This window comes from Macaca fascicularis, chromosome 8 (genome assembly GCF_037993035.2).
Source record: "Macaca fascicularis isolate 582-1 chromosome 8, T2T-MFA8v1.1".
In the NCBI taxonomy this organism is placed as follows: Eukaryota; Metazoa; Chordata; class Mammalia; order Primates; family Cercopithecidae; genus Macaca; species Macaca fascicularis.
In genome coordinates, this window is record NC_088382.1 from 57,923,249 (window position 1) to 57,949,066 (window position 25,818).

At 42.4% G+C, this 25,818-nt stretch overlaps 1 protein-coding gene across 3 annotated transcripts in view; it reads left to right on the top strand.

Annotated features, from left to right (window-relative positions):
* The window catches only part of UBE2V2 (ubiquitin conjugating enzyme E2 V2), a 56,689-nt gene that overhangs the window by 25,216 nt on the left and 5,655 nt on the right, over positions 1–25,818 (top strand). Inside the window, exons 2-4 of one of the 3 annotated variants that reach the window (XM_065519196.2) lie at positions 2,846–2,963; positions 8,902–9,050; positions 16,702–16,827. In XM_065519196.2, the coding sequence (XP_065375268.1) occupies positions 9,006–9,050; positions 16,702–16,827 (171 nt within the window). In that variant the 5' untranslated portion in view covers positions 2,846–2,963; positions 8,902–9,005. The remainder of the gene's footprint in view (positions 1–2,845; positions 2,964–8,901; positions 9,051–16,701; positions 16,828–25,818) is intronic. The other 2 variants (XM_045398217.2, XM_045398218.2) reach the window with 2 other exon arrangements.

The following is a 25,818-nucleotide window of genomic DNA, read 5'->3' on the forward strand; positions in this document are numbered from 1 at the left end:
CCCCTGCCTTGGGTTTCCAAAGTGCTGGGATTACAGACGTGAGCCACCACAGTCGTCCTGTTTTCTTTTTTGAAAGATTCCACAGTCCCAATGAATTTAAAATGTCAATTGTAGGTTGTCTTTGGATCCATACTGTTGTATATATGAGAGTTTTTTTATAATTATGATCAAAATATATGTGTTGCTATTAGGTCTCCCCCACTCCTTTTTTTTTTTTTTTAACTTATACACAATTAATATAATTCATGTAGTTTAAATGACTTTATATAATGTTTTAAATTATGTGACATAGTTTGCCTGAATGTATACCAATTGACTTCTTTAAGTTTTTGCACTGCCAAATAAACATTTTTGTTCAGATTGCTTTTCCAACCCCCCTCCCTTCATTTATCTATTGCTGTGTAACAAATTATATCAAAATTCTGTGGCTTCAAATGATGACTGATTTTTTTTCTCATAATATGGGAGTTGACTGGGTGGTTCTGCTGGTTTCACTTAGAGTCACTCATGTGGTTGCATCAAGCTGGTGAAGGGATAGGCTTATTGCCTAGGATGCCTTGCTCCCCCTCCCTGCAGCCTCTGCACGTGGCCATTTAGGACTTCCTCACATCCTGGTGGTGTCAGGGTGTTCAGAATTCTTACATGACAGTTGTTTTCCAAAAGAACGAAAGCAGAAGTTAGCATTCCTCTTACAAGCGAGTGCCAGAACTGGCCTAGCGTTGCTGCTTCCCTGTTTATTCTTTTTTTGGAGGCAGAGTCTCACTGTGTCACCCAGGCTGTAGTGCAGTGGCACAGTCTCGGCTCACTGCTACTTCTGCCTCCCAGGTTCAAGCGATTCTTGTGCCTCAGCCTCCAAAGTAGCTGGACTACAGGTGTGCACCACCATACCCAGCTAATTTTTTTTTTTGTATTTTTAGTAGAGATGGGGTTTCACCATGTTGGACAGGCTGGTCACAAACTCCTAACCTCAGGTGATCTGCCCACCTTGGCCTCCCAAAGTGCTGGGATTACAGGCATGAGCCACCACGCCCTGCCACTGCTTCCCTATTCTATTGATAAAACAGGTAGGAAGGCGTGTGCAGCTTCAAGGGGAGGAGGGGTGCGCCTGGGTCTGGAGGGTGGAGGATGGCTCACAGCACTCTGCAGACATTCTGCGCCCTGGTGTTTTGTCCTGAGGGGAAATTTCACACAGTAGCATTTAAGTCAAATCATACTACATATTTAAAAATTCTTGTTTTTTATATGTGTGTGTGTGTATACATATATGTGTATGTATATATGTGTGTGTGTATATATGTGTGTGTGTATATATATGTGTGTGTGCTTTTTTTTTTTTTTTTTTTGAGACTGGGTCTCATTCTGTCTCCCAGGCTGGAGTGCAGTGGCATGATCTTGGCTCACTGCAACGTCCACCTCCCGGGTTCAGGTGATTCTCCTGCCTCAACCTCTGCAGGAGCTGGGACTACAGGCATGCACCACCATGCCAGGCTAATTTTTTGTATTTTTAGTAGAGATGGGGTTTCTCCATGTTGGTCAGGCTGGTCTAGAACTCCCAACCTCAGGTGATCTGCTCGCCTCAGCCTCCCAAAGTGCTGGGATGACAGGCGTGAGCCACTGCGCCTGGCAGGGTTTTTGTTTTTTGAGACAGGTTCTTGCTCTGTCACCCAGGCTGGAGTGCAGTGCCACTATCTCAGCTCACCACAACCTCCGCCTCTGGGGTTCAAGCAATTCTCCTGCCTCAGCCTCCCGAATAGTTGGGCATACAGGCATGTGGCACCATGACCAGCTAGTTTTTGTATTTTTAGTAGAAAGGGGCTTTTACTGTGTTGGCTAGGCTCCTCTTGAACTCCTGACCTCAAGTGGTCCACCCCCTTGGCCACCCAAAGTGTGGGATTATAGGCGTGAGCCACTGCGCCCAGCTGATACAGAGTTTTAAAAAATAGTTTAAAAAATTAGCCTGTGCCTGGCGCAGTGGCTCACGCCTGTAATCCCAGCACTTTGGGAAGCCAAGGTGGGTGGATCACTTGAGGTCAGGAGTTCGAGACCAGCCTGGAAACATGATGAAACCCCGTCTCTACTAAAAATACGGAAATTAGCCGGGCATTGTGGTGGGCGCCTGTAATCCCAGCTACTCAGGAGGCTGAAGCAGGAGAATCACTTAAACTCATGAGGAGGCAGTTGCAGTGAGCTGAGATCATGCCACTGCACTGTAGCCTGGGTGACAGGGTGAGACTCCATTTCGAAAAAAAAAAAAAATTGAAAGTTGTGTGCCTTGTAATTATTACTTTTCTCCCTTTGCCTTTAATTTCTTTTTTTATTTTCCAAGACCGAGTCTCACTCTGTCACCCAGGCTAGAGTGCAGTGGCATGAACAAACATGGCTCACTGAAACCTCTACCTCCCAGGCTCAAGTGATCCTCCTACGTTAACCTCCAGAGCAGCTCAGACTACAGATGTGCGCCACCACGCCTGACTAATTTTTGCATTTTTTGTAGAGATGGGGTTTTGCCATGTTGCTCAGGCTCGTCTTGAACTCCTGGGCTCAAGCGATCCTCCCACCTTGGTGTCCCAAAGTGTTAAGATTACAGGCGTGAGCCACTACACCTGGCCAATTTTTTAAAAAAAACATCTTAGGATAGGGTCATGTATGATGTTCTTAAGTAGTGTTCCAAATAAAATGAAGGAAGATTAAAGGAGGAAAATCAGACTTCACCTATTAGTGGGAGGAAAAGCAAAGAATTTGTGGCCATCTTTAATTTGGTACAGAGTATAACGATTCTTGACTCAAAAAAAAAGTGTGTGTGTGTGTATATATATATGTATTTTTTTTTTTTTTTTTGAGACAGAGTCTCAGTCTGTTGCTGAGGAAGGAGTGCAGTGGCGTGGTCTTGGCTCACTGCAACCTCTGCTGCCCAGGTTCAAGCGATTCTCCTGCCTCAGCCTCCCGAGTAGCTTGGATTACAGGCACGTACTATCACGCCCGGCTAATTTTTTGTATCTGTAGTAGAGATGGGGTTTCACCATCTTGGCTAGGCTGGTGTTGAACTCCTGATTTCATGATCTACCCGCCTCAGCCTCCCAAATGCTGGGATTACAGGCATGAGCCACCGCCCAGCCGACTCAAAACTATTTTTTCAAGTGATGTTGATATGTAATATTTTACATATTTTGTGGGGTACATGTGATATTTCATTGTGTGCATAGAATGTATAGATCAAATCTCAGGGTATTTGTGGTATCCAGATTCTTGACTCATGACAGATAATATATATAAGGGTTGGCCAGGCGTAGTGGCTCACGCCTGTAATCCCAACACTTTGGGAGGCCGAGGCGGGCGGATCACGAGGTCAGGAGTTTGAGACCAGCCTGGCCAACATGGCGAAACCCCGTCTCTACTAAAAATACAAAAATTAGCCAGGCATTGTGGCAAGCACCTGTAATCCCAGCTACTCCGGAGGCTGAGGCAGGAGGATCACTTGAAACCCGGAGGCAAAGGTTGCAGTGAGCCAAGATCGTGCCATTGCACTCTGTCCTGGGCAACAAGAGCAAGACTCTGTCTCTAAAAAGAAAAATACATATATGGGTTATGAAGTCTTAGGAAGTGACATTTTGGGCATCAGAGGGATAGATTGTTTCTTTTAGAATCAGTTTATGAAAGGCTAAGGCTTTAGAAATAATGTGTTTCAGCAGGAATTCTGACTAGGGATAGAGGTGGGGGATGGAGGCAAGGCGATAGGATTGCTCCTTTCTTTTGCCTCTTCTACCCAGGGCAGTGGGTTGCCTTCCTGTGCTAGACTCTTGTGTGTTGGTCATTGAGATATACTGGGGTAGACAAAAAGTTGTATATATATCACTGATATGGTTTAGTCAAAGTATGCAAAGTATAAAAAGAAAACACTTTGCTCAGTCATCTAGTTAGGTTCTTAGTAGAGCAAAACTCTCACTTTATGCTGTTACCTCCTTTTTCTCGCTTCTCCTACTCTAATCGTGGTTTCTGTGTCTTGATGCGCTGCTGAACATTAAGCTCCACAAGAGCAGGACTTCGACTATCACGGCAAGATCAGGGGCCTAGCCACAATTCTCTGGCTCACAGTAGACATTTGGTGCTGTTTAAATGGAAATAAATAAATAAAACCAAATAATTACAACAATAAAATGAACCACAACTTTCTCAGTCAACTGAGTGCTTAGCACTTCATCCTCTTTCTTGGCCTTTAATAACAGCTGATACTTTTCTCCTCCTCTTACCTCCCAATCCATTCCCACGTTGCAGCAAAGTGAAGTTTATGTCCTCCCTGAATCCTCATTACTGCAGATAAAGGCTGAATTGCTAAGGGTGCCCCTTCCAGGCCATTTCTGACTCTTTGCTCTCATACTCAGTTGCAGTCCCCAAACATTGCCCAGCATTCTGTCTCTCTTTTGTAATGTCCTCCCCACGCCTTTTTTTTTGGCTCCACCCGCCCAATCCTCCCTTTTCTTTTTAAATATTTCAAACACCAGAAAAATATGTGAATATACATGTACTCACCCTGGCTGTTCACATTCTAATAAATTCTTGCTTCAGATTGTTTTTTGGAAATAGAACATTTCTAGTACATTTAAAGTCCTATTTTCCCTTCTAAGTCCTAGGCCACTTTCTCTTTTCCCAGAGGTCATCAATATCCTGATTTTTTATTATTTGTATTTATTTATTTATTTTGAGACAGAGTCGGACTCTGTCACCCAAAATGGAGTGTAGTGGCGTGATCTTGGCTTACTACAACCTCTGCTCCCTGTTCAAGTGATCCTCCCGCCTTAGCCTCCTGAGTATCTGGAACTACAGGTGCATACCACCATGCCCAGCTAATTATTATTATTATTATTTTTTGAGATGCAGTCTTGCTCTCTCCCCCAGGCTGGAGTGCAGTGGCGCAGTCTTGGCTTACTGCAACCTCCGCCTCCCGGGTTCAACTGATTCTCCTGCCTCAGCCTCCCAGGTAGCTGGGACTACAGGCGCACGCCACCATGCCTGGCTAATTCTTTTGTATTTTTAGTAGAGATGGGGTTTCATCATGTTGGCCAGGCTGGTCTCAAACTCCTGACCTCAAATGATCCGCCTGCCTCAGCCTCTCAAAGTGCTGGGATTACAGGCGTCAGCTACCACGCCCAGCCTCCCAGCTAATTTTTTGTATTTTTAGTAGAGACAGGGTTTCACAGTGTTGACCAGGCTGGTGTCGAACTCAAGTGATTTGCGCATTTCAGTCTCCCAAAGTGTTGGGATTACAGGCATGAGCCAGCACACCTGGCCCAATAATCCTGATTTTTTTTTTTTTTTTTTTTTTTTTTGAGACAGAGTCTTGCTCTGTCACCCAGGCTGAAGTGCAGTGGCGTGATCTCAGCTCACCGCAACCTCTGCCTCCTGGGCTCATGCGATTCTCCTGCCTCAGGAGAAGTTTTAGTAGAGACAGGTTTGTATTTTTAGTAGAGATGGGTTTTACCATGTTGACCAGGCTGGTGTCAAACTCCTGCCCTCAGGTGATCCACCTGCCTTGGCCTCCTAAAGTGTTGGGATTACAGGCGTGAGCCACTGTGCCTCGCCCGACCCCTGATTTTTAAATATCTTTTCCACTAACACCTTTATACTTTTTGCTACATATGTATATACGTATAAAAACTACATTTGTTTAGAGCTTCTATACCAGTGTATTCTAACTGCAGCAGTGAATGAACTTCCAATATCTACATCTTTGCCCAGATAAAGAATTATCAGACTTAATATTTGTCAGTTTGGTGGCTAGAATAAGCTGTTACGTTTCCCTGATTACTGATGAGGTTGAGCATATTTATATGTTTGTTGGTCATTACTGTTTTCTGTAAACCTTATTCCTAATATGTTCTCATTGTTCTCTAGGGTTTTCTTTTCCTTATTGATTTCTAGGAGGAATTCTTTCTGTATTTTAAATAACATTCTTGTCTGCTATTTGTTATTCATATCTTTTTTCAGTCTGTGGCTTATCTTTTCATTTAATCTGCCTATAATTGATTTTTATATATACTATGAAATCAGATTGGGTTCTAATTTTATTTTTCCATATTGGTAAAATGTTCCAACACCATTAACTTTTCCTACTTTTTTTTTTTTCTCTTTTAAGACAGGGTTTCACTCTGTGGCCCAGGCTGGAGTGCAGTGGTGTGATCACAGATCACTGCAGCCTTGACCTCCCCGGGCTCAGGTGATCCTCGCCTCCTGAATAGCTGGGACCACAGGCATGTGCCAGCCACCACACCTGGCTAATTTTTGTATTTTTTTAGAGATGGGGTCTTGCCATGTTGCCCAGGCTGGTTTTCAGCTCCTGGGCTCAGTTGATTGGCCCACCTTGGCCTCTCAGAGTGCTGGGTTTACAAGTGTGAGCCACCATGCCTAGCCTTTTCTACTTTTTTTTTGTTTGTTCTCTTTTGGAATAACTTTAGATTTGCAGAAAAGTTACATAAGTAGTACGAAGGATTCCCATATACCTTCATGCAGATCCATCAAATATTAATGTTTAACATTTTTGCTTGCTCTTGTGTGTACTTTCTTCCCCCCTCCCTCCACATTCGATTTTGTTTTTTGGGGGAACCATTCAAGAGTAAGTTAACAGATACTGTCTCTTCACCCCTACATACTTCAACTAGGACATTTTCTTACAATATAATTGTTAAAACCAGGAAATTAATATTGAGAAAGGACTGTTATCTACCAGCCCTATTCAGATTTCACCACTACTGTTCTTTAAAGCAAAATAATGACAATAATATTTTTCCTGATAACCAAGGTTGCATTTACTTGTCATGCCTCTAGTCTCTTTACTGACTTTTAGTGTTGCCTCTACTAAAAAGCACATTTTCATATATGATATGTCTGCTTTGGGGCTTTTCTTTTTCATTAGTCTGTTCATTTCTGCACTAATTCCGTATTTTCTTAATGATTTCTTTAGCTGATGAAGAAGTCTTAAAATCTAGGAAAGTGTCCCCTCTGTTTTGTTTTCTTTTTTTGTTTTGTTTTTGTTTTCGAGACAGTCTTGCTCTGTCTCCCAGGCAGGGGCTTGATCTTGGCTCACTTCAACCTCCACCTCCTGGGTTCAAGCGATTCTCCTGCCTCAGCCTCCCATGTTGCTGGTTGGGATTACAGGTGTGCACCACCATGCCTGGCTAAATTTTGTATTTTTAGTAGAGATAGGGTTTCATCATGTTGGCCAGGCTGGTCTTTTTTTTTTTCTTTTTTCTTTTTTTTTTTTTTGTGAGATGGAGTCTCGCTCTTTCGCCCAGGGTGGAGTGCAGTGATGTGATCTCAGCTCACTGCAAGCTCTGCCTTCCGGGTTCACGCCATTCTCCTGCCTCAGCCTCCGGAGTAGCTGGGACTACAGGCACCCGCCACCATGCCTGGCTAATTTTTGGTATTTTTAGTAGAGACGGGGTTTCACGGTGTTAGTCAGGACGGTCTCGATCTCCTGACCTCGTGATCCACCTGCCTTGACCTCCCAAAGTGCTAGGATTACAGGTGTGAGCCATTGTGCCCGGCCTTTTTTTTTTTTTTTTTTTTTTTTTTAAAAAGACAGAGCCTTGCTCTGTCGCCTAGGCTGGAATGCAGTGGTGCAATCTCGGCTCACTGCAGCCTCTGCCTCTGGAACATTAAATGTTCCAGACCAGTCTGGCCAACATGGTGAAACTCCATCTTTACTGAAAATACAAAAATTAGCCGGGCATGGTGGTGCACGCCTGAAATCCCAGCTATTTGAGAAGCTGAGGCAGGAGAATAGCTTGAACCTGGGAGGTGGAGGTTGCCTTGGCTACGAGCGAGACTCTCATACACACAAAATAACACAGCAGGTGTATGAGGAACTTTAAATGTCTTTCCTAACTTACTGTATGCAAATAAAAGTAGATACTTAAGAAATTGTCTAAAAATATTTAGTAAACCCATTTCTACACAGACAAATTAAAAGTTCTGAGAAATCAGGCTAAAATAACCTCAAATTTATAAGGTTTGATTAATAAATATTTACCTTTGCATATACACGAAAGCAAAAAAAGTTAGGAATACTTTCAATTTCAATAAATTGAAATCAAGTACAAATTTTGACTCCCCTTCCTAAACTGAATAAACTCTTAAAAAGCAGACACACTTTACTTGTGTAAACACTCTTTTTTTTTTAAATGGACTTTCACTCTTGTTGCCCAGGCTGGAGGGCAATGGTGGCATCTCGGCTCACCGCAACCTACACCTTCCGGGTTCAAGCGATTCTCCTGCCTCAGCCTCCCAAGTAGCTGGGATTACAGGCATGCACCACCACGCCTGGCTAATTTTGTATTTCAAGTAGAGATGGGGTTTCTCCATGTTGGTCACGCTGGTCACGAACTCGCGATCTGACAGATTCTGTTTTCACATGCCCCTACATGGGTGGGACTGCTTCAGGATTCTAAAAGACAGTACCTTCTGGTGCACTTTCTAAGATGGAACATAATTCTACTCTTTAAAAATCATTAGAGAGTATGTATTAATGAACTTTGGCTTTTATTAACTTTCTGGTCATGGCTGTTTGTTTGATGCAGAGTCCTTGACTGTAACAGAAACCTCAAGTAGGGGAAACGTTCACTTTCTAACGATTTCCTTATGATTGATTGACATGTCAGTATAAAATGGATGAGGAATTATACACGTGTTGTATACTGCTATTAATGTTTGGTACAGTGCTTTCTTTAGGGTTTTCATTTTGAGGGGTTGTTAGATCCAGCATTTTCTGGAGCAGAATGCCTTTTAAAGGGAATTTTGTCTTTTTGGGAAATAATTTATAAAAGTTAATTTGGAAAAAGCTGAATTTAAATATGTGTAGCTCTTATAATTATGAGCTTTTTACATTTACACTGACGTTCTTTTGTATAGGAGTTAAAGTTCCTCGTAATTTTCGCTTGTTGGAAGAACTTGAAGAAGGACAAAAAGGAGTAGGCGATGGTACGGTTAGCTGGGGCCTTGAAGATGATGAAGATATGACACTTACAAGGTGGACAGGCATGATTATTGGGCCACCAAGGGTCAGTGTTATAAATTATATTTTTTCTATTAATACTTATTGTTACTTTAGAGTTAACATTTAATTTTATACTATTGATATTAAAATAAGCAATTATGATAACTTCTAAAATAGTTCCTTTTTATTTATTTTGTTTACATTTATTGATGCTTCCCATGTGCAGGATATAATCCTTGATTATGTAGAGGATTGCGGGGAGGAAGGTTGATACGGTCATTGCCATCAAAGTTTTGCAGTTTAGTAAAGGAGAAAAAAATCAGTACAAATTGACAGATTCTAAATATGACAGAGCAAGTTCACTGCAGGACTTTAGAATATGTTTCTTCTAGCTGGAATAATTGAGGAAGGCTGAACAGTGGAGGAAGTTGCCTTTGGAATGAGCGCTAAAGGACTGACTGGTAGGATTTCAGAAGGTGGTGATGGGGATGGAGAACATTCCAGATAGAGAGGACAAAAGGTGAGGAAATGGAGGGGGTATGTGGGGAGAGCAGTTATTTTGACGTAACATGTTACTAACCTCTGGTGTGAACCTGAGGGTTTCTAAATTCGTTTGCATTGAGTGCACGTTGCTATTTGCCCTCTGACACTTCACATGCCATAGAAATGCTGTAGGTCTCAGTTTCTTCATCTATAAAAAGTCTATGATTCTTGCACTTTTTTCTAGTATGGTTGGCAACTGGCCCATTGTACTTTGTCTTAGGTCTTTCTTGGGTTTATGAAGTTTTATTTTTACTCAAAGTCTTTTTATCTAGCTTGGGATTTTTTTAAATTTTTATTTATTTATTTATTTTTACATTGCATTCCTTACTTAATGGTCCCATCCACTGCACTCCTTGCAGCGAATCTTTGAAATGTGTGCCTGTAATGTTTTTGGCTTGTTAGAAAGAGCACACATTTGAAGGGTTTTTCAAGTCTTTGGTTTTGTATACTGGTTGCTACCTTATGATGAGAGCATTTCAACAGTTTTGCTCTTGGGTAGAGTTTAGAGTTCCTTCTGATGATGATGATGATGATTATTATTATTATTGAGACAATATCTTGTTCAGTCACCCAGGCAGTGGTGTGATCTCAGCATACTGCAGTCTCAGCCTCGTGGGCTCAAGCGATCCTTCCACCTCAGCCTCCTGAGGTGGTGTGCACCACCACTGCTGGCTAATATTTGTAGTTTTTGTAGAGAGGGGGTTTCACCATGTCAGCCAGGCTGGTCTCAAACTCCTGGCCTCAAGTGATCCACCTGCCTTGGCCTCCCAAAATGCTGGGATTACAGGTGTGAGCCACCGCACCTAGCCCCTCCTGATTATTACAAAAGAAAAATGTATCAGGTAATTAGCAACATTAATTATAGAGAATGAATTAGTGTGTTTTCTGGTGTTCCTTTGCAAAATTCATGCACACTCCTAAACTGATAGGCTGCCTGTGTACCTTGCTCTATTTTTTCCTAAAGACATTTGAGGAAGGAAATATAATATTGATGGATAGAGTTCCTTATAACTTGGTATGCATAATGAAAACCTTGATTTTCACTGCCTGTGAACGTTATTACTATGGTCTGTTTGGTTAAAAAAAAGTGCTTATAATTGATGAACATTCTGACTTACTGATTTGAAGATTTAACAGTCAGAACTTGGTAGAATATAAATTTGGAATTATTTAGATTTGGTTTTTCTCCAGCCACTGCCTGCAGCAGACTTTATTCTTTAAGAATGTTTTGGAGCTTGTGATGAGTTCATCAGTGGTCTTGTGGGCTGACCCACAGCACAGTTCCTAGCTGTGGTGGACCGGCTCCTGCTTGGTCTTTCACCCGGTTGGGGCCCCCTGCAGGATGCTCCAACTGGTTGCCATTCCTGGTGTCACTGAACCTCAGGAAACTCCATCCACTGGGATGGGGGTGAAGGCTGCTTCTCCACAACTCTCTCCTTGCTCAAGGGGCGCAGGGCACACTGACAAGATGCTGTGGCGGTCCTCCACTCTCAGTGGTTGGTGGTTTTGGAGCTGCAGGGGAGAAAAGGTCATAATAGCTTTTCCTCACTTGTCTCAAGCTTCATGGCTGAGGCACTTATAATAAAAGGCAGAGAAAAGCATACAAATTTATTTAAGTTTTACATGACATGGGAACATTTAGAAAGGAAGACCCAAAGAAACAGGAAAACCTGCGTATTTTTATGCTAAATTTGGTGAAGAGTGGACAGTAATGTAACAGCGTGATTGGATCTGATGGTAACACACTAGGTAGTAAACTGGGGGAACTTACCAGGGCCTGTTTGTTCAGATTATTCCTGTGTCTATGGATTTCATTCCTTTCTTGGCATAAGACAAGACCCCTTTGGAGTGGTTCTCATGACCTACTTCATGGGGAGGTCAGCTAGATTTTAGGGTCTGCTTCAGAGGAGAAGGGGGCGAAGGTAAGGTAAGAGTAACCTTGCTTCTGCTGTTTTCTTAAGTGCCAAGGTGCCGTACTTTGGGATAGTGTGTCTTGAACCTCATCAGAGACCCGCTAACTTCCTTTGAGTGCCAGGCAGAGGTAGGAGGGTGTGCCCTGCAAAGGCACAGGCTTCTTCTGGAGCTGGCCTCTGCTCACCACCTGATGATCTTCTCTGCATCACCCTCTCTCTCAGTTCTCTTGAAGGCAGGAGGTTATAGCGGGTATATTCAGTTGCCTTTTCATAAAACAGGCAGGAGTTGGTGTCTTACCACAGTTGTTTTCTCCTTAGAAAGTGAGATGTTGAGAACAGTTTTATCTCCAGGGTAGAGTACCTACATCTCGCCAGAAGAAAAGGAAGACTTTTTTGTTTGTTTGTTTGTTTTTGAGACGGAGTTTGGTTCTTGTTGCCCAGGCTGGAGTGCAATGGTGTGATCTTGGCTCACCGCAACCTCTGCCTCCCAGGTTCAAGTGGTTCTCCTGCCTCAGCCTCCCTAGTAGCTGGGATTACAGGCATATGCCACCACACCCAGCTAATTTTTTTTTTTTTTTTTTTTTTTTTTGAGACGGAGTCTTGCTCAGTCGCTCAGGCTGCAGTGCAGTGGTGCGATCTCAGCTCGCCACTGCATCTGCCTCCCGGGTTCACGGCATTCTCCTGCCTCAGCCTCCCGAGTAGCTGGGACTATAGGGACCCACCACCATGCCCTTTTAATTTTTTGTATTTTTAGTAGAGACGGGGTTTCACTGTGTTAGCCAGGATGATCTCGATCTCCTGACCTCGTGATCCGCCCGCCTTGGCCTCCCAGAGTGCTGGGATTACATGCGTGAGCCACTGTGCCTGGCCTAATTTTGTAGTTTTAGTAGAGACGGGGTTTCTCCATGTTGGTCAGGCTGGTCTCAGCCTGACCTTAGGTGATCTGCCCACCTCGGCCCTCCCAAAGTGCTGGGATTACAGGTGTGAACCACCGTGCTGGTCGAGAGGAGGAAGACTTTATCATACTGTTACATGGTTGGTTGTTTTTTATTTTTGTTTTATTTTATTTTGAGATAGTCTCACTCTGTCACCCAGGCTCGAGTGTAGTGGCCCGATCACAGCTCACAGCCTTAACCCCCTGGGCTCAAGCAATCCTCCCACCTCAGCCTTCTGAGTAGCTGGGACTATAGGGGCACACCACCATACCTGGCTAATTTGTGTGTGTGTGTGTGTGTAGAGACAGGGGTCTCACTATGTTGACAAGATGGGTCTCAAACTCCTGGGCTCAAATGGCCCTCATGCCTTGGCTTGCCAAAGTGCTAGGATTATAGGCATGAACCACTGTGCCTGGCCAGTTGTTTTTTATTTTTTATACTTTATTGACTAAAGGTCCCTGTTTTTTTGAGATGGAGTTTCGCTCTTGTTGCCCAGGCTGGAGTGCAATGGCGTGATCTTGGCTCACCGCAACCTCTGCCTCCCAGGTTCAAGCGATTCTCCTGCCTCAGGCTACCAAGTAGCTGGGATTACAGGCATGCACCACCATGCCCGGCTAATTTTGTAGTTTTAGTAGAGATGGGGTTTCTCCATGTTGGTCAGGCTGGTCTCGAACTCCCGACCTCAGGTGATCCGCTTGCTCGGCCTCCCAAAGTGTTAGGATTACAGGCGTGAGCCACCGCACCCAGCCAGATCCCTCATTTTTTATGTTCTAGTATTTATTTGGATTTATATGATTAGCAGTTTTTCTTTTCTATGTTTCTGTGTTCAGTTTTCTGAAGCAATATTTGTTGTCACTAGAGTTTAGTACTTTCTCAAGTTTTCTCATATGTAAATGAAGGTACTGTCTCCATCTTTAAAATAGAAACAGTATGAGAATTAAGTGAAATAATGATTACATAATAGGAGACTACCTGAGTACTTGACTTAGTAAATATTAGTTTGTTTTTCTCCTCTTTTTTTTTTTGCTCTTGCTTTTTGTTAGATAACAGGAAAACCTGGCTGTTAATGTAATTTTTTTTTTTTTTGAGACAGTCTTGCTCTGCCACCCAGGCTGGAGTGCAGTGGCTTGATGTCAGCTCACTGCAACCGCCACCTCCTGAGTTCAGGTGATTCTCCTGCCTCAGCCTCCCGACTAGCTGGGATTACAGGCATGTGCTACCAATTTTTGTCTTTTTAGTAGAGATGGGGTTTCACCATGTTGGTCAGTCTGGTCTCGAACTCATGACCTCAGGCAGTATGCCTGCCTTTGGCCTCCCAAAGTGCTGGGATTATAGGCATGAGCCATCATGCCCAGCCTGTTAATTTAAAATTTAGAGGGGATAAAATCAAAGGTGTCAGAAGTTAGGGTGATATTTACTGTAAGCATTGGATTAGATTAATAGGCTAGCTTTGGGATTAAATTTTTTTTCTTTTTCTTTTTGAGACGGAGTCTCACTCTGTCACCCAGGCTGGAGTGCAGTGGCACGGTCTCAGCTCACTGCAAACTCCGCCTCCCGAGTTCATGCCATTCTCCTGCCTCAGCCTCCCGAGTAGCTGGGACTACAGGCGCCCACCACCGCACCGAGCTAATTTTTTGTATTTTCAATAGAGAGGGGGTTTCACTGTGGTCTCGATCTTCTGACTCGTGATCTGCCTCGGCCTCCCAAAGTGTTGGGATTACAGGTGTGAGCCACCATGCCCAGCCTAAAAATTTTTTTCTTAACATAAAATCCTTCAGAAAAGAGCTTTGGTTTTTTGTTTGTTTGTTTGTTTGTTTTTTAACTTAAAAGGAATTGAGGTAGAATTTACATGTAGTGAAATGCACAGATGTGCCGTGAGTTTGACAAATGTAGCTTGTTACCCCTACGGAAATAAAGAACATTCCCGTCAGTCCAGAAAGCTCCCTGTGCCCTTTCCCACACCCACCCCTGCTTCCTGCACCTGAGAGATCTGCATGTTGTAGAGCTTTGATAAGTAGGGTCATGTAGTGTGTACACTTACGGTTCTCGTCTTTACTCAGCATGAAGTCTGAGCAATTCAGTTGTGTTATCTCAGGTAGTAGGAGTGTGTTTCTTTTTATTGTTGAATAGTATGTTACTATATGGATATACCACAGTGTGTTTATCAATTTTTTTAATGGACATTTGGATTTAATCTACATTATTGCTTTTACAAATAAAGCTGCTATGGGCATTCTTGTAGAAGTCTTTTTGTGAACATGTTTGTTTCCATTTCGTTTGGGTAAATGCCTAGGAATAGAATTGCTGTATCAGGGCCGGGTGCGGTGGCTTGCGCCAGTAATCCCAGCACTTTGGGAGGCCGAGGCGGGCAGATCATGAGGTCAGGAGATCGAGACCATCCTTGCTAACACGGTGAAACCCCGTCTCTACTAAAAATACCAAAAATTAGCCAGGCGTGGTGGCGGGTGCCTGTAGTCCCAGCTACTTGGGAGGCTGAGGCAGGAGAATGGCGTGAACCCGGGAGGTGGAGCTTGCAGTGAGTGAGTCGAGATCGCTCCACTGCACTCCGACCTGGGCGACAGCAAGACTCCGTCTCAAAAAAAAAAAAAAAAAGAATTGCTCTATCATAGGGGTGTCTGATATGCATCCAGATTGGAGAACCACAGCCAAGATAATCTTTAGATCTATCTGATTTTAGTCATTTTTATATATTGAAAGTGCTGGGGATATTATTAATGTTTGCTTGCTATTAATCTCAGATAAGTTTTATATAGCTTTTTTTCTTAAAAATATTGAAATATTTAATAACATACATATAAGATTGTTGCATAGGTTTTACATTAGAGTAGTTTAATACTGCAAATCTGACCTCCATTTGGATAGTTCTTGTTTATGGGGACGGGATCAGTTTGAGTAGGTGAGATCTGTAGATGGTTGATTAGCTTCCTCCCTCTCTGGTCTTATTCAGCAGCCAGCAGGTATTAAATTTTTCACTTTCATTTATTTATGTATTTATTTTTATGTTATTTTAATTATAATTTAGAAAATTTATTAAAATTTCAATAATTATAAATTCTTTTTAAAACAATTTTTTTCTTTTTAATCTCCTGAGTCAAGGTGAGGATTCATTTATTTTTTTTTTGGTATTTTTTTTTTTTTTGAGATGGAGTCTTGCTCTGTTGCCCGGGCTGGAGTGCAGTGGCCGGATCTCAGCTCTCTGCAAACTCCCCCTCCCGGGTTTATGCCATTCTCCTGCCTCAGCCTCCCGTGTAGCTGGGACTACAGGCGCCCGCCACCTCGCCCAGCTAGTTTTTTGTATTTTTTAGTAGAGACGGGGTTTCACCGTGTTAGCCAGGATGGTCTCGATCTCCTGACCTCGTGATCCGCCCATCTTGGCCTCCCAAAGTGCTGGGATTACAGGCTTGAGCCACTGCGCCCGGTCAAGGATTCGTTTATTTTTTACTTTGCTGTTTTAATGGTACACTAATAAGTTAACCAAGTGAACAAAAGCTATAGGAGAAAGAAGAGCTAATTTATAGGCATGAAAATAAGCCCTGGATAATCTAGAAGCTTTAAGTTTGATACCTATTTGAAAATGATGTGTAAACATAAAGTTTGCTATTGTTTCTCTGAATTCAGATAATGGGATTTAATGAACCTCAAAATTAATGAAGTAGCAACGTAAGTGTAACTAACAGGAGACATAAAATAATTATGTTTTATTGCTGCACAATGGTATAATGTGGGGTTTTCTTTTTTGCTAGAAGTTATTGATTGCCATATTAAGTAGGATGATCATATAATTTGTTATCCAACAAGACCCTTTTGAGAATGAAAACAGGCACTATTAATAGTCAATTCTGGAACAATAGGAATAAGCAGAACTGTTGTGTAAAACAGAAACCTCATATATGTTTGACACAAGTCTCAAGTAGCCCCTCCCTCTACAATGTAAACTTTTTAGCAAAATCTAAATTTAAGTGGTTTGGTTTTTCCTTTTTCCTTCTTCCTTCTAATTTGTTACAGGCATCATTTTTATCACAAAAGCAAGTTGTGATCATATTGATAATACTTTGTAGAATTAATTTGGGAAGATCTCATGCAATTAATTTTGTAAAATCTCAATTTTTAAGTATGCTTATTGCATTTTTTCTCACCATAGAGGTGAAATAAATTTGAATGTGGAAAAATAAATTCTTAATCATAAACAGTGTCTTATCAAGTACATTCATATTGTACTTTTCCTTTTTTTTTTTTTTAGCACTTAGACATTAATATTTTAGGTATTGTTATTTTGATTGTCTTTTTGTTTTTTGCCTTCCAGACAAATTATGAAAACAGAATATATAGCCTGAAAGTAGAATGTGGACCTAAATACCCAGAAGCTCCTCCGTCAGTTAGATTTGTAACAAAAATTAATATGAATGGAATAAATAATTCCAGTGGGATGGTAAGTTAATATAGTCATATTGGTTTTATATAACATAATGTATAGAGTTATATGTTAATTATACATACACACAGCATAATATGTGTAAGATATTAATATGTAGTTAGGAGAAAGTTTTTAAAAGAGGACTTTTGTTAAGCCAGAAGTCTAAAGAAGGTTGCATTATGTTGTTTTTATTTTATTAATATAAATTAGGCCATCCTTAAAAACCTTAATGTGCTTGCCTGGAATAGATGTATGTGGTGGTTAAAACTTTTTTTTTTCTTTCTTTTTTTTTTTTCTGGAAACAGAGTCTCACTCTGTCGCCCAGGCTGGAGTACAATAGTGTGATCTCGGCTCACTGCAACATCCGCCTCCTGGGTTCAAGCGATTCTCCTGCCTCAGCCTCCCGAGTAGCTGGGATTACGGGCACCCACCATCATGCCCGGTTAATTTTTGTGTTTTTGTAGAGACGGGGTTTCACAGTGTTTGGCCAGGCTGGTCTCGAACTCCTGACCTTAGGTGATCCGCCTGCCTCGGCCTCCCAAAATGCTGGGATTACAGATGTGAGCCACTGTGCCTGGCCAAAAGTTTTCTTAGGGTTTTAATTGCCTTAGTAGTCATATTTCAGTTGATCTTTATTTGGTAAAAAGATGACCATTATTGGGCGGGGCATGGTGCTCACTCCCGTAGAGATTGTGCCACTGCACTCCAGCCTGGGCGAAAGAGTGAAACGCCGTCAAAAATAAAGATGATCATTATTTCTCTTTGAATGTTACTTTTCTGAGGTTTAAGGTACACTTGGTGGGATTAAAAGGATGACTATTCATGAAAAGGATGAATATTCATAAAGGGTTTTTTCTTTGAGGAGCAAGTGTATCTGTGTTGAAACAATCATGGCTGAGCATCATTGTCTGTTTATTTTTGGGTTTCACTCTGTCCCCCAGGCTGTAGTGCAGTGGTACTCCCCCACTTCCCCTGGCCTCAAGTGATTCTCCCACTTCAGCCTCCCAAGTACGTGAGACTACAAGGCACATGCCACCAAGCCCAGCTAATTTTTATATTTTTTGGTAGAGATGGGGTTTTGTCATGTTGGCCAGGCTGGACTCAAACTCCTGACCTCAAGTGATCCGCCCACCTTGGCCTCCCAAAGTGCTGGGATTACAGGCGTGAGCCACTGTGTCCAGCCTATTGTCTCTTTAAACAAAATGACATGCCCTGCTTGACCCACACAAGTTAGTTAGTAGAAACAGCTGAATTTCCAATATGAGTAGATTGTTAAGTTCATGATAAGTCTTTGAAGCCTAGGCTCTCTTGGTGCCATGTTGAGAGCACACCACATACAAAATACATTTTAGGAAGCAAAATAACATATCATCATCATAAAATTAGTATCATCCATCTTAGGAAATAGGATCTCAGTATCCTTGATTTCTCATCCCATCCCTGTGTTTCCTCTCTCTACCAGTGTATTTTGTACTACAAATGTATCACATATGTACACAAATTCATCCTCCTTTCTTCTCTCCTTCTCTCTTTCCTTCTCATCTATTTACCATCTGTTAAAAACCACGAGTTTATACTAACAACTCCCACTAATTTTATTCTAAGACTATAGGGTTTGTTCTGTGATTCTTCCTTTCCATTTGAGAAACCTGGCTCCCATGCTCCCCAATGCATTTACTTATTTACTCAATTTCCCCTTCATATAACTGTATTTCTGGCAACAAGTTGAATCTTGGATTCACAGCCAGCTCCCTGCCCCTCATCCCCAACGTAATTCCCAGGTCTGAGGCAGGGCCCCAGATTGGCTGGTGCGTCCAGCAGGGAGGCACCAGGCCAAATAAAGCATGACCCTGAGAAAGGAAGAAGGTGGGAAAAGGTCATTGGAAACCTTAGCCCTGCACCTGCTGGGCCATTAACACCCCCCACACCCCTCCCACTGCCCACCCCTGTGCCAACTCAGAGCTGGGACCTGACAGTCTCTCTAGCCCTCACAGTCCTCAGTTGATCAGTCTTTGTGATTTACTGGGAGCATTTAGTCCATTTACATTTAATATACATAATTACTTACATGTTCAGGTTTAAATAGATCATCTTAGTTGGTGGTTTCTGTTTTTCTGCATGTTTCTTGCCTACTTTTGGAATGGTTGTTCTCAACTTCTTTCATTCTGTTTGTGTTCTTTCAGTGGTTATTCTAGAAATTATGTACACTTACCTATTTTTAAGAAATTTGATAGGAGCAGGATTATAAAGCATATGAGTACACAGAAAGGATATTATTTAGGGAATGTCCTGTGTGACGCACAGCATTGCCTTTATGAAGAAGATCTTTGTTAGATTTTGCTACTAGATGTATCTGTTTTTCTCCACTACTGGTTTGTTTTTACATTATAGTTGCTGTAAATTAAGTAACCAATGGTGTGTTCTACATTGTCATGGAAGCTAGGAAATTTAGATTAAATTTCAGACCTACCTCTAATAAGCTTATCTGATCTCCTGGGCTTTTGGTCCATTAGTTGATATTTTGCATCCCTCTCTACCTCCCTTCTCCCAACCCATTTATCATTAAGCCTTGTCAGTTTTATGTTCCAACTGTAACTCGATTTAGGTCTTGTTTTTCTGTTTACATTGCCACCAAGTGAATATTGGCCATCATTTATTTCCTGGACTCTTGCAACAACATCTCTGATTCTGCTTTTTAAAATCCCTTCCAATCTTTCCAAAGTTAGCAGCCAGAGGGATCCTCCTAAGAGACAAATTGTGTCATGTCATTTCTGCACTTCAGATTCCTTTAGGGGCATCAGCCTCAGCATGCTTGCTTCTTGCCATGGCTCACTGGGTGGGAATGCTCAAGGTGCACACTGGCTTGCATGCCTTTCGTTTGGTCTCAAGACCTTTGCACTTCTGCTCTTCCTCCTTCCTCCACAGTCTGGCTAACTCCTATGGGTCCTTCATTTCTCACTGTAAATTCCCCTTTCTTTTTTATTGAGACAGAGTCTTGCTCTGTCACTCAGGTTGGAGTGCAGTGGCACTGTCTTGCTCACTGCAACCTCCATCTCCTGGGTTTAAGTGATTCTCCTGCCTTAGCCTCCGAAGTAGCTGGGACTACAAGTGTGTGCCACAACACCTGGCTAATTTAATACAGATGGGGGTTTGCCATGTTGGCTAGGCTGTTCTCGGACTCCTGACCCGCGTTGGCCTCCGAAAGTGCTGGGATTACAGGCATGAGCCACCGCACCCAGCCTAAATTCCACTTTTTAACAGAACTCTTTATTGATGTTCCAACTTGAGTTATGTCCCTTCTATTGCTCTGTTATAGTCACTCTTATTCTTTTGTTGCACTTACTATAAATTTATTATTTTTTTGATTTTAAAAGAAATGTTTCTAATATAATAGAGGAAGTTTTAGAGAATGATAGAACCAGCATCTATGTGTCCTCCACCTAGCTTTGTCAAATGTTAACATTTGTCTTATTTGTAACAGATTTTTTTCTTTTTATTTTGAGAGAGTCTCACTCTGTCTCCCAGGCTGGAGTGCAGTCACGCGATCTTGGCTCACTGCAACATCTGTCTCCTGGGTTCAAGCAATTCTCCTGCCTCAGCCTCCCAAGTAGCTGGGACCACAGGCATGTGCCACCACGCCCAGCTAATTTTTTTGTATTTTTAATAGAGATGCGGTTTCACCATATTGGTTAGGCTGGTCTCAAACTCTTGACCTCAAATGATCCACCCGCCTCGGCCCCCCAAAGTGCTGAGATTACAGGTGTGAGCCACCCTGCCCACCCAGATTTTTTTCTTACTGGTACAAAGACTACATTATAAATAGAGTTAATTCTGTGTGTGGCTTTCTCTTGTTTCCCCTTCCTATTTTTTTTGAGATGGGGTTTTGCTCTTGTCGCTCGGGCTGGAGTGCAGTGGCACAATCTCAGCTCACTGCAACCTCTGCCTCCTGGGTTCAAGTGATTCTCCCGCCTCAGCCTCATAAGTAGCTGGGATTATAGGTGCCCGCCAACACGCCTGGCTAATTTTTGTATTTTTAGTAGAGATGGGGTTTCACCACGTTGGCCAGGCTGGTCTCAAACTCCTGACATCAGGTGATCTGCCTGCCTCGGCCTCCCAAAGTGCTGGGTGGGATTACAGGCGTGAGCCACTATGTCTAGCCAAGTTTAAAATTTTTAAATTAAAATGTTCTCCGTCAGATTGCTGTAAAACTTTCTAAATTCTTACTCTCAATTGCAATGTTTTTCTTGTCAAGGACCAGTAGAATTCAGTTCGTGGCCTGCCCCTTTCCATGGACATACCTTGAGTAGCGCTATTCTCGGAATACATCTAGAAGTGTGCCGTGGCGTGGGGCTTTCTTCAGCTTGAATATTGCCAAGCTGCTCTCCGCAGGGCCAGGTCAATGTCAGCCCCACCAGTGGCGTATAACAGGACCCTGTGAATGTATATTCCCACCAACCCTTCTTACTGTCAATCTGGAATGGGGACTGGGAAACAGAAAAATAAATACTGATTTTAATCATTATTGGAGTGTAGATGTGTGTATAGAGGGTTGTGGGTAGGGTGAATATATTGGACATCTGTTTTTCTCTTCTATTTACATCTAAGAGATTGGATTATTACTTTTTTTTTTTTTTTTGAGACGGAGTCTCGCTCTGTCACCCAGGCTGGAGTGCAGTGGCCGGATCTCAGCTCACTGCAAGCTCCGCCTCCCGGGTTCATGCCATTCTCCTGCCTCAGCCTCCCGAGTAGCTGGGACTACAGGTGCCTGCCACCTCGCCCGGCTAAGTTTTTGTATTTTTAGTAGAGACGGGGTTTCACTGTGTTACCCAGGATGGTCTCGATCTCCTGACCTCGTGATACGCCCGTCTCGGCCTCCCAAAGTGCTGGGATTACAGGCTTGAGCCACCGCGCCCGGCCGGATTATTACTTTTTTTTTTTTTTTTTTTTTTTTTTGAGGCAGAGTCTCGCTCTGTCGCCCAGGCTGGAGTGCAGTGGCGCGAGCTGGGCTCACTGCAAGCTCCGCCTCCCGGGTTCCCGCCATTCTCCTGCCTCAGCCTCCCGAGTAGCTGGGACTACAGGCGCCGCCACCACGCCCGGCTAATTTTTTTGTATTTTTAGTGGAGACGGGGTTTCATTGTGTTAGCCAGGATGGTCTCGATCTCCTGACCTCGTGATCCGCCCGTCTCGGCCTCCCAAAGTGCTGGGATTACAGGCTTGAGCCACCGCGCCCGGCCGGATTATTACTTTTATAACTAGTAAATGGTACAGAATTTCACACTGGTGATTGTGCCAGGATAGTTTTATATATTTCGAGGCTAAGTATCTCATGAATTGTAGTTCACAGGCATTGATGGTGGGTGTCGCTTTAGTAATTTTAGTTTATATGTATTTAATACGACGAGGCAAAATTATTCCCTGTGGGTGGTTAGCATTCTGAAGTGTAAATTTCATTGTCTTATGCAGTGAGATCTCACATTTTGGAGGTCATTGTATGTTGTAGACTGATAAGATGCAGATTTTATTCTGACATGATATTTATTTTCTCATGCTCTTTACTGTGTCTTCTCTCTTCATCTTTTTTGTTTTTCTTTTCCTCCAGTGTTTTTTTTTTTTTTTTCACCCTGTTGGTATTTCACAGGATTTGCAATCACTTATGTTTATTTAACTACCATTTACAGCTGGAAGTGTTTGTGTCTGCTTTAGAAATAGCTTGGTATTCTCTCTACTTATTTTTATAAACTGTTCAATTATGGAGTCTATTTAAAATAAGCTAATGAGGTTGCCACTCTTTAAAGTGAAAGTGTTAGAGGAAGCATTTTAAATGTACCTTACCACTGTAACATTTTTCTTACTCTTTTAGTTAGTTTCTTTTCTTTTCCTTTTTTTTTTTTTTTTTTTTTGAGACGGAGTTTCGCTCTTATTGCCCAGGGTAGAGTGCAGTAGTGCGATCTTAGCTCACTGCAACCTCTGCCTCCTGGGTTCAAGCGATTCTCCTGCCTCAGCCTCCCTAGGATCTGGGATTACAGGCACCCGCCACCATGCCCAGCTAATTTTTTGTATTTTTAGTAGAGACGGGGTTTCACTATGTTGGCCAGGCTGGTCTCTAACTCCTGATCTCAGGCGATCCACCCACCTCAGCCTCCCAAAGTGCTGGGATTACAAGTGTGAGCCACTGCACCTGGCGTTAGTTTCTAAAATAAATATCACTCAAATTATTTTTCTTTTCTACTTTCAAATACTTTCATGGTGATATAATTCACATACCATACCATACAATTCGCCCATTTAAAGTGTAAAATTCAAGGATTTTTAGTATTCACAACATTGTGGAATCACTGCCATGACCCAGGTTTGGAACATTTTTGTTCTTCCCAAAGCAAATCTGTGCCCTTCAGTTGTCATTTTCCATCCCACCTCCCTCAACCCTAAACAACCATTAATCCACTTTCTGTCTTTATAGATTTGCCCATTCTGGATGTTTCATATAAATAGAATCATAAAGTATGTGTTCTTCGGTGACTTAACGTAATGTTTTCAAGATTTACCCACGTTTGTAGTGTGTATTGGTACTTTATTCCTTTTTATTGTTGAATAATATTCCATTGTATGGAGATCCGATTTTATTTATCCATTTATCTCCTGGTAGATATTTCTATTTTTCTACTTTTGGCTATTATGAATACTGTTGCTATGAATATTTGTGTACAAGTTTTTGAGTGGGCAAATATTTTCATTTCTTTTAGATATATATTTAGGAGTGGAATTGTTGGGTCATATGGTATCTATATTTTAGTTTTTGAGGAACTGTCAAGAAAGGTTTTCTAAAGGTTTTCTAAAGTGAATGGGCCATCTTACATTGCTACCACTAGTGTATGCAGGTTCCCAGCTTCTCCACATCCTTGCTAACCCCAAATAAAAAATCTACAACACAAACACAGAAATAAAAAGCAAGAAATTAAAACATAACAACATGAACAATCACTTTCAAAAAAAGGAAAACAACGAGGAAAGAGGGAAGGAAGACCACAGAACAACCAGAAAATAAATAACAAAATGGCAGAAGCAAGTCTTGACTTATCAAGGACTTTGTTACTATGTCTGATTCTAGCCATCCTGTTGGGTGTGAGGTGGTATTTCATTGTGGTTTTGATTTACAATTCTTGATAGCTGATGATGTTAAGCACCTTATATGTGCTTATTGGCCATTTGTATGTCTTTGGAGAAATATATATTCAGATTCTTTGCCCATTTTTTAAAAGTAGTTTAAAACAGCAAACGTTCTCTCGGTTTCTGTGCATCAGGAATATGGGTGCAGTTTTCAGTAGGTCTGTGGTTTGGGGTTTCACATAGGCTGCAATTCAGATGTCAGCCTGTGCTGCCATCTCATCTGAATGCTTAACTAAGAAAGGATCCAATTCCAAGCCCACTCATATGGTTGTAGGCATGATTTTGTTCCTTGTGGGTTTCTGGACTGAGGGCCTCAGTTTTTCTCAGGCTATTACCCAGAGACCGCCCTCAGTTCTTTGCCACATAGGCTTCTCCATAGGGTAGTTCACCACAAGGCAGGTGATGTCTGTCTGTGAGGCCAGTGAATGCAAGCAAGAGAGAGCAAGATGGAAGCCAGACTTTTTAAAAATCAGAGTCATACAAACACACACACACACACAAATTATAATAAAAGGGCAAGAGAAAATTTTGGAAGTAGGGGATAGGTTTATGATATAGATTGTGGTGATGGTTTTATGGATGTATACTTATCTCCAAGTTTATCCAGTAGTATACATTAATTATATACAACTCTTTGTACGTAAAACAATGAATAAAAAAAATATTAAGGCTGGTCGTGGTGGCTCACGCCTGTAATCCCAGCACTTTGGGAGGCAGAGGCCGGTGGGTCACGAGGTCAGGAGATTGAGACCATCCTGGTTAACATGGTGAAACCCCGTCTCTACTAAAAATACCAAAAATTAGCCGGGTGTGGTGGCGGGCACCTATAGTCCCAGCTACTCAGGAGGCTGAGGCAGGAGAATGGCCTGAACTCGGGAGGCAGAGCTTGCAGTGAGCTGAGATCTCACCACTGCACTCCAGCCTGGGCGACAGAGTGAGACTCCGTCTCAAAAACATTTTAAAAAAAAGAAAGGTGCAGTGGCTCATGCCTGTAATTCCAGCACTTTGGGAAGCCGAGGCAGGCATATTGCTTGAGCTCAGGAGCTCGAGACAAGCCGGGGCAACATGGTGAAAGCCCGTCTCTAAAAAAAAAAACTAAAATTAGCTGGGCATGGCGGCACATGCCTGTGGTCCCAGCTACTCAGGAGGATGAGATGGAAGGATGGCTTGAGCCCAGGAGGTCAAGGCTGCAGTAAGCGAAGATTGTGCCACTGCACTCCAGTTTGGGTAACAGAGTGAGACCATGTCTCAAAAACAAAAAGAAACAAGTCATAGATCTAGCCCATACTCAAGAGGAGAGATTACATAGGGCATGAATATCAGGAGTTGGGGATATTTGGGAGCTGTTTTAAAAGTTGCCTATCGCAGTCTGCGTTTGCCCATTTTTTTTTTTTTTTTTGAGACAGTCTTACTCTGTAGCCCAAGCTGGAGTGCAGTGGTGCGATCTTGGCTCGCTGCAACCTCTGCCTCCGGGCTCAAGCAATTCTTGTGCCTCAGCCTCCTGAGTAGCTGGGACTGCAGGCACTACTACTGATTTTTTTGTATTTAGTAGAGATGAAGTTTCACCATGTCACCCAGAGCGGTCTCGAACTCTGGAGCTCAGGAGATCCACCTGCCTCAGCCTCCCAAAGTGCTGGGATTACGGGCATGAGCCACTGTGCCTGGCCTTTAGCCCACATTTTAATTGGGTTGTTTGGCCTTTATTATTTAGTTGTAAGAGTTCTCTATGTGCTATACAAAAATCCCTGATTGGATATATGATTAGTAAGTATTTTTTTCCCATTCTATTGATTTTTCTTTTTACTTGCATTTGTTAGCAGTGTAAGTTTTAAATTTTGA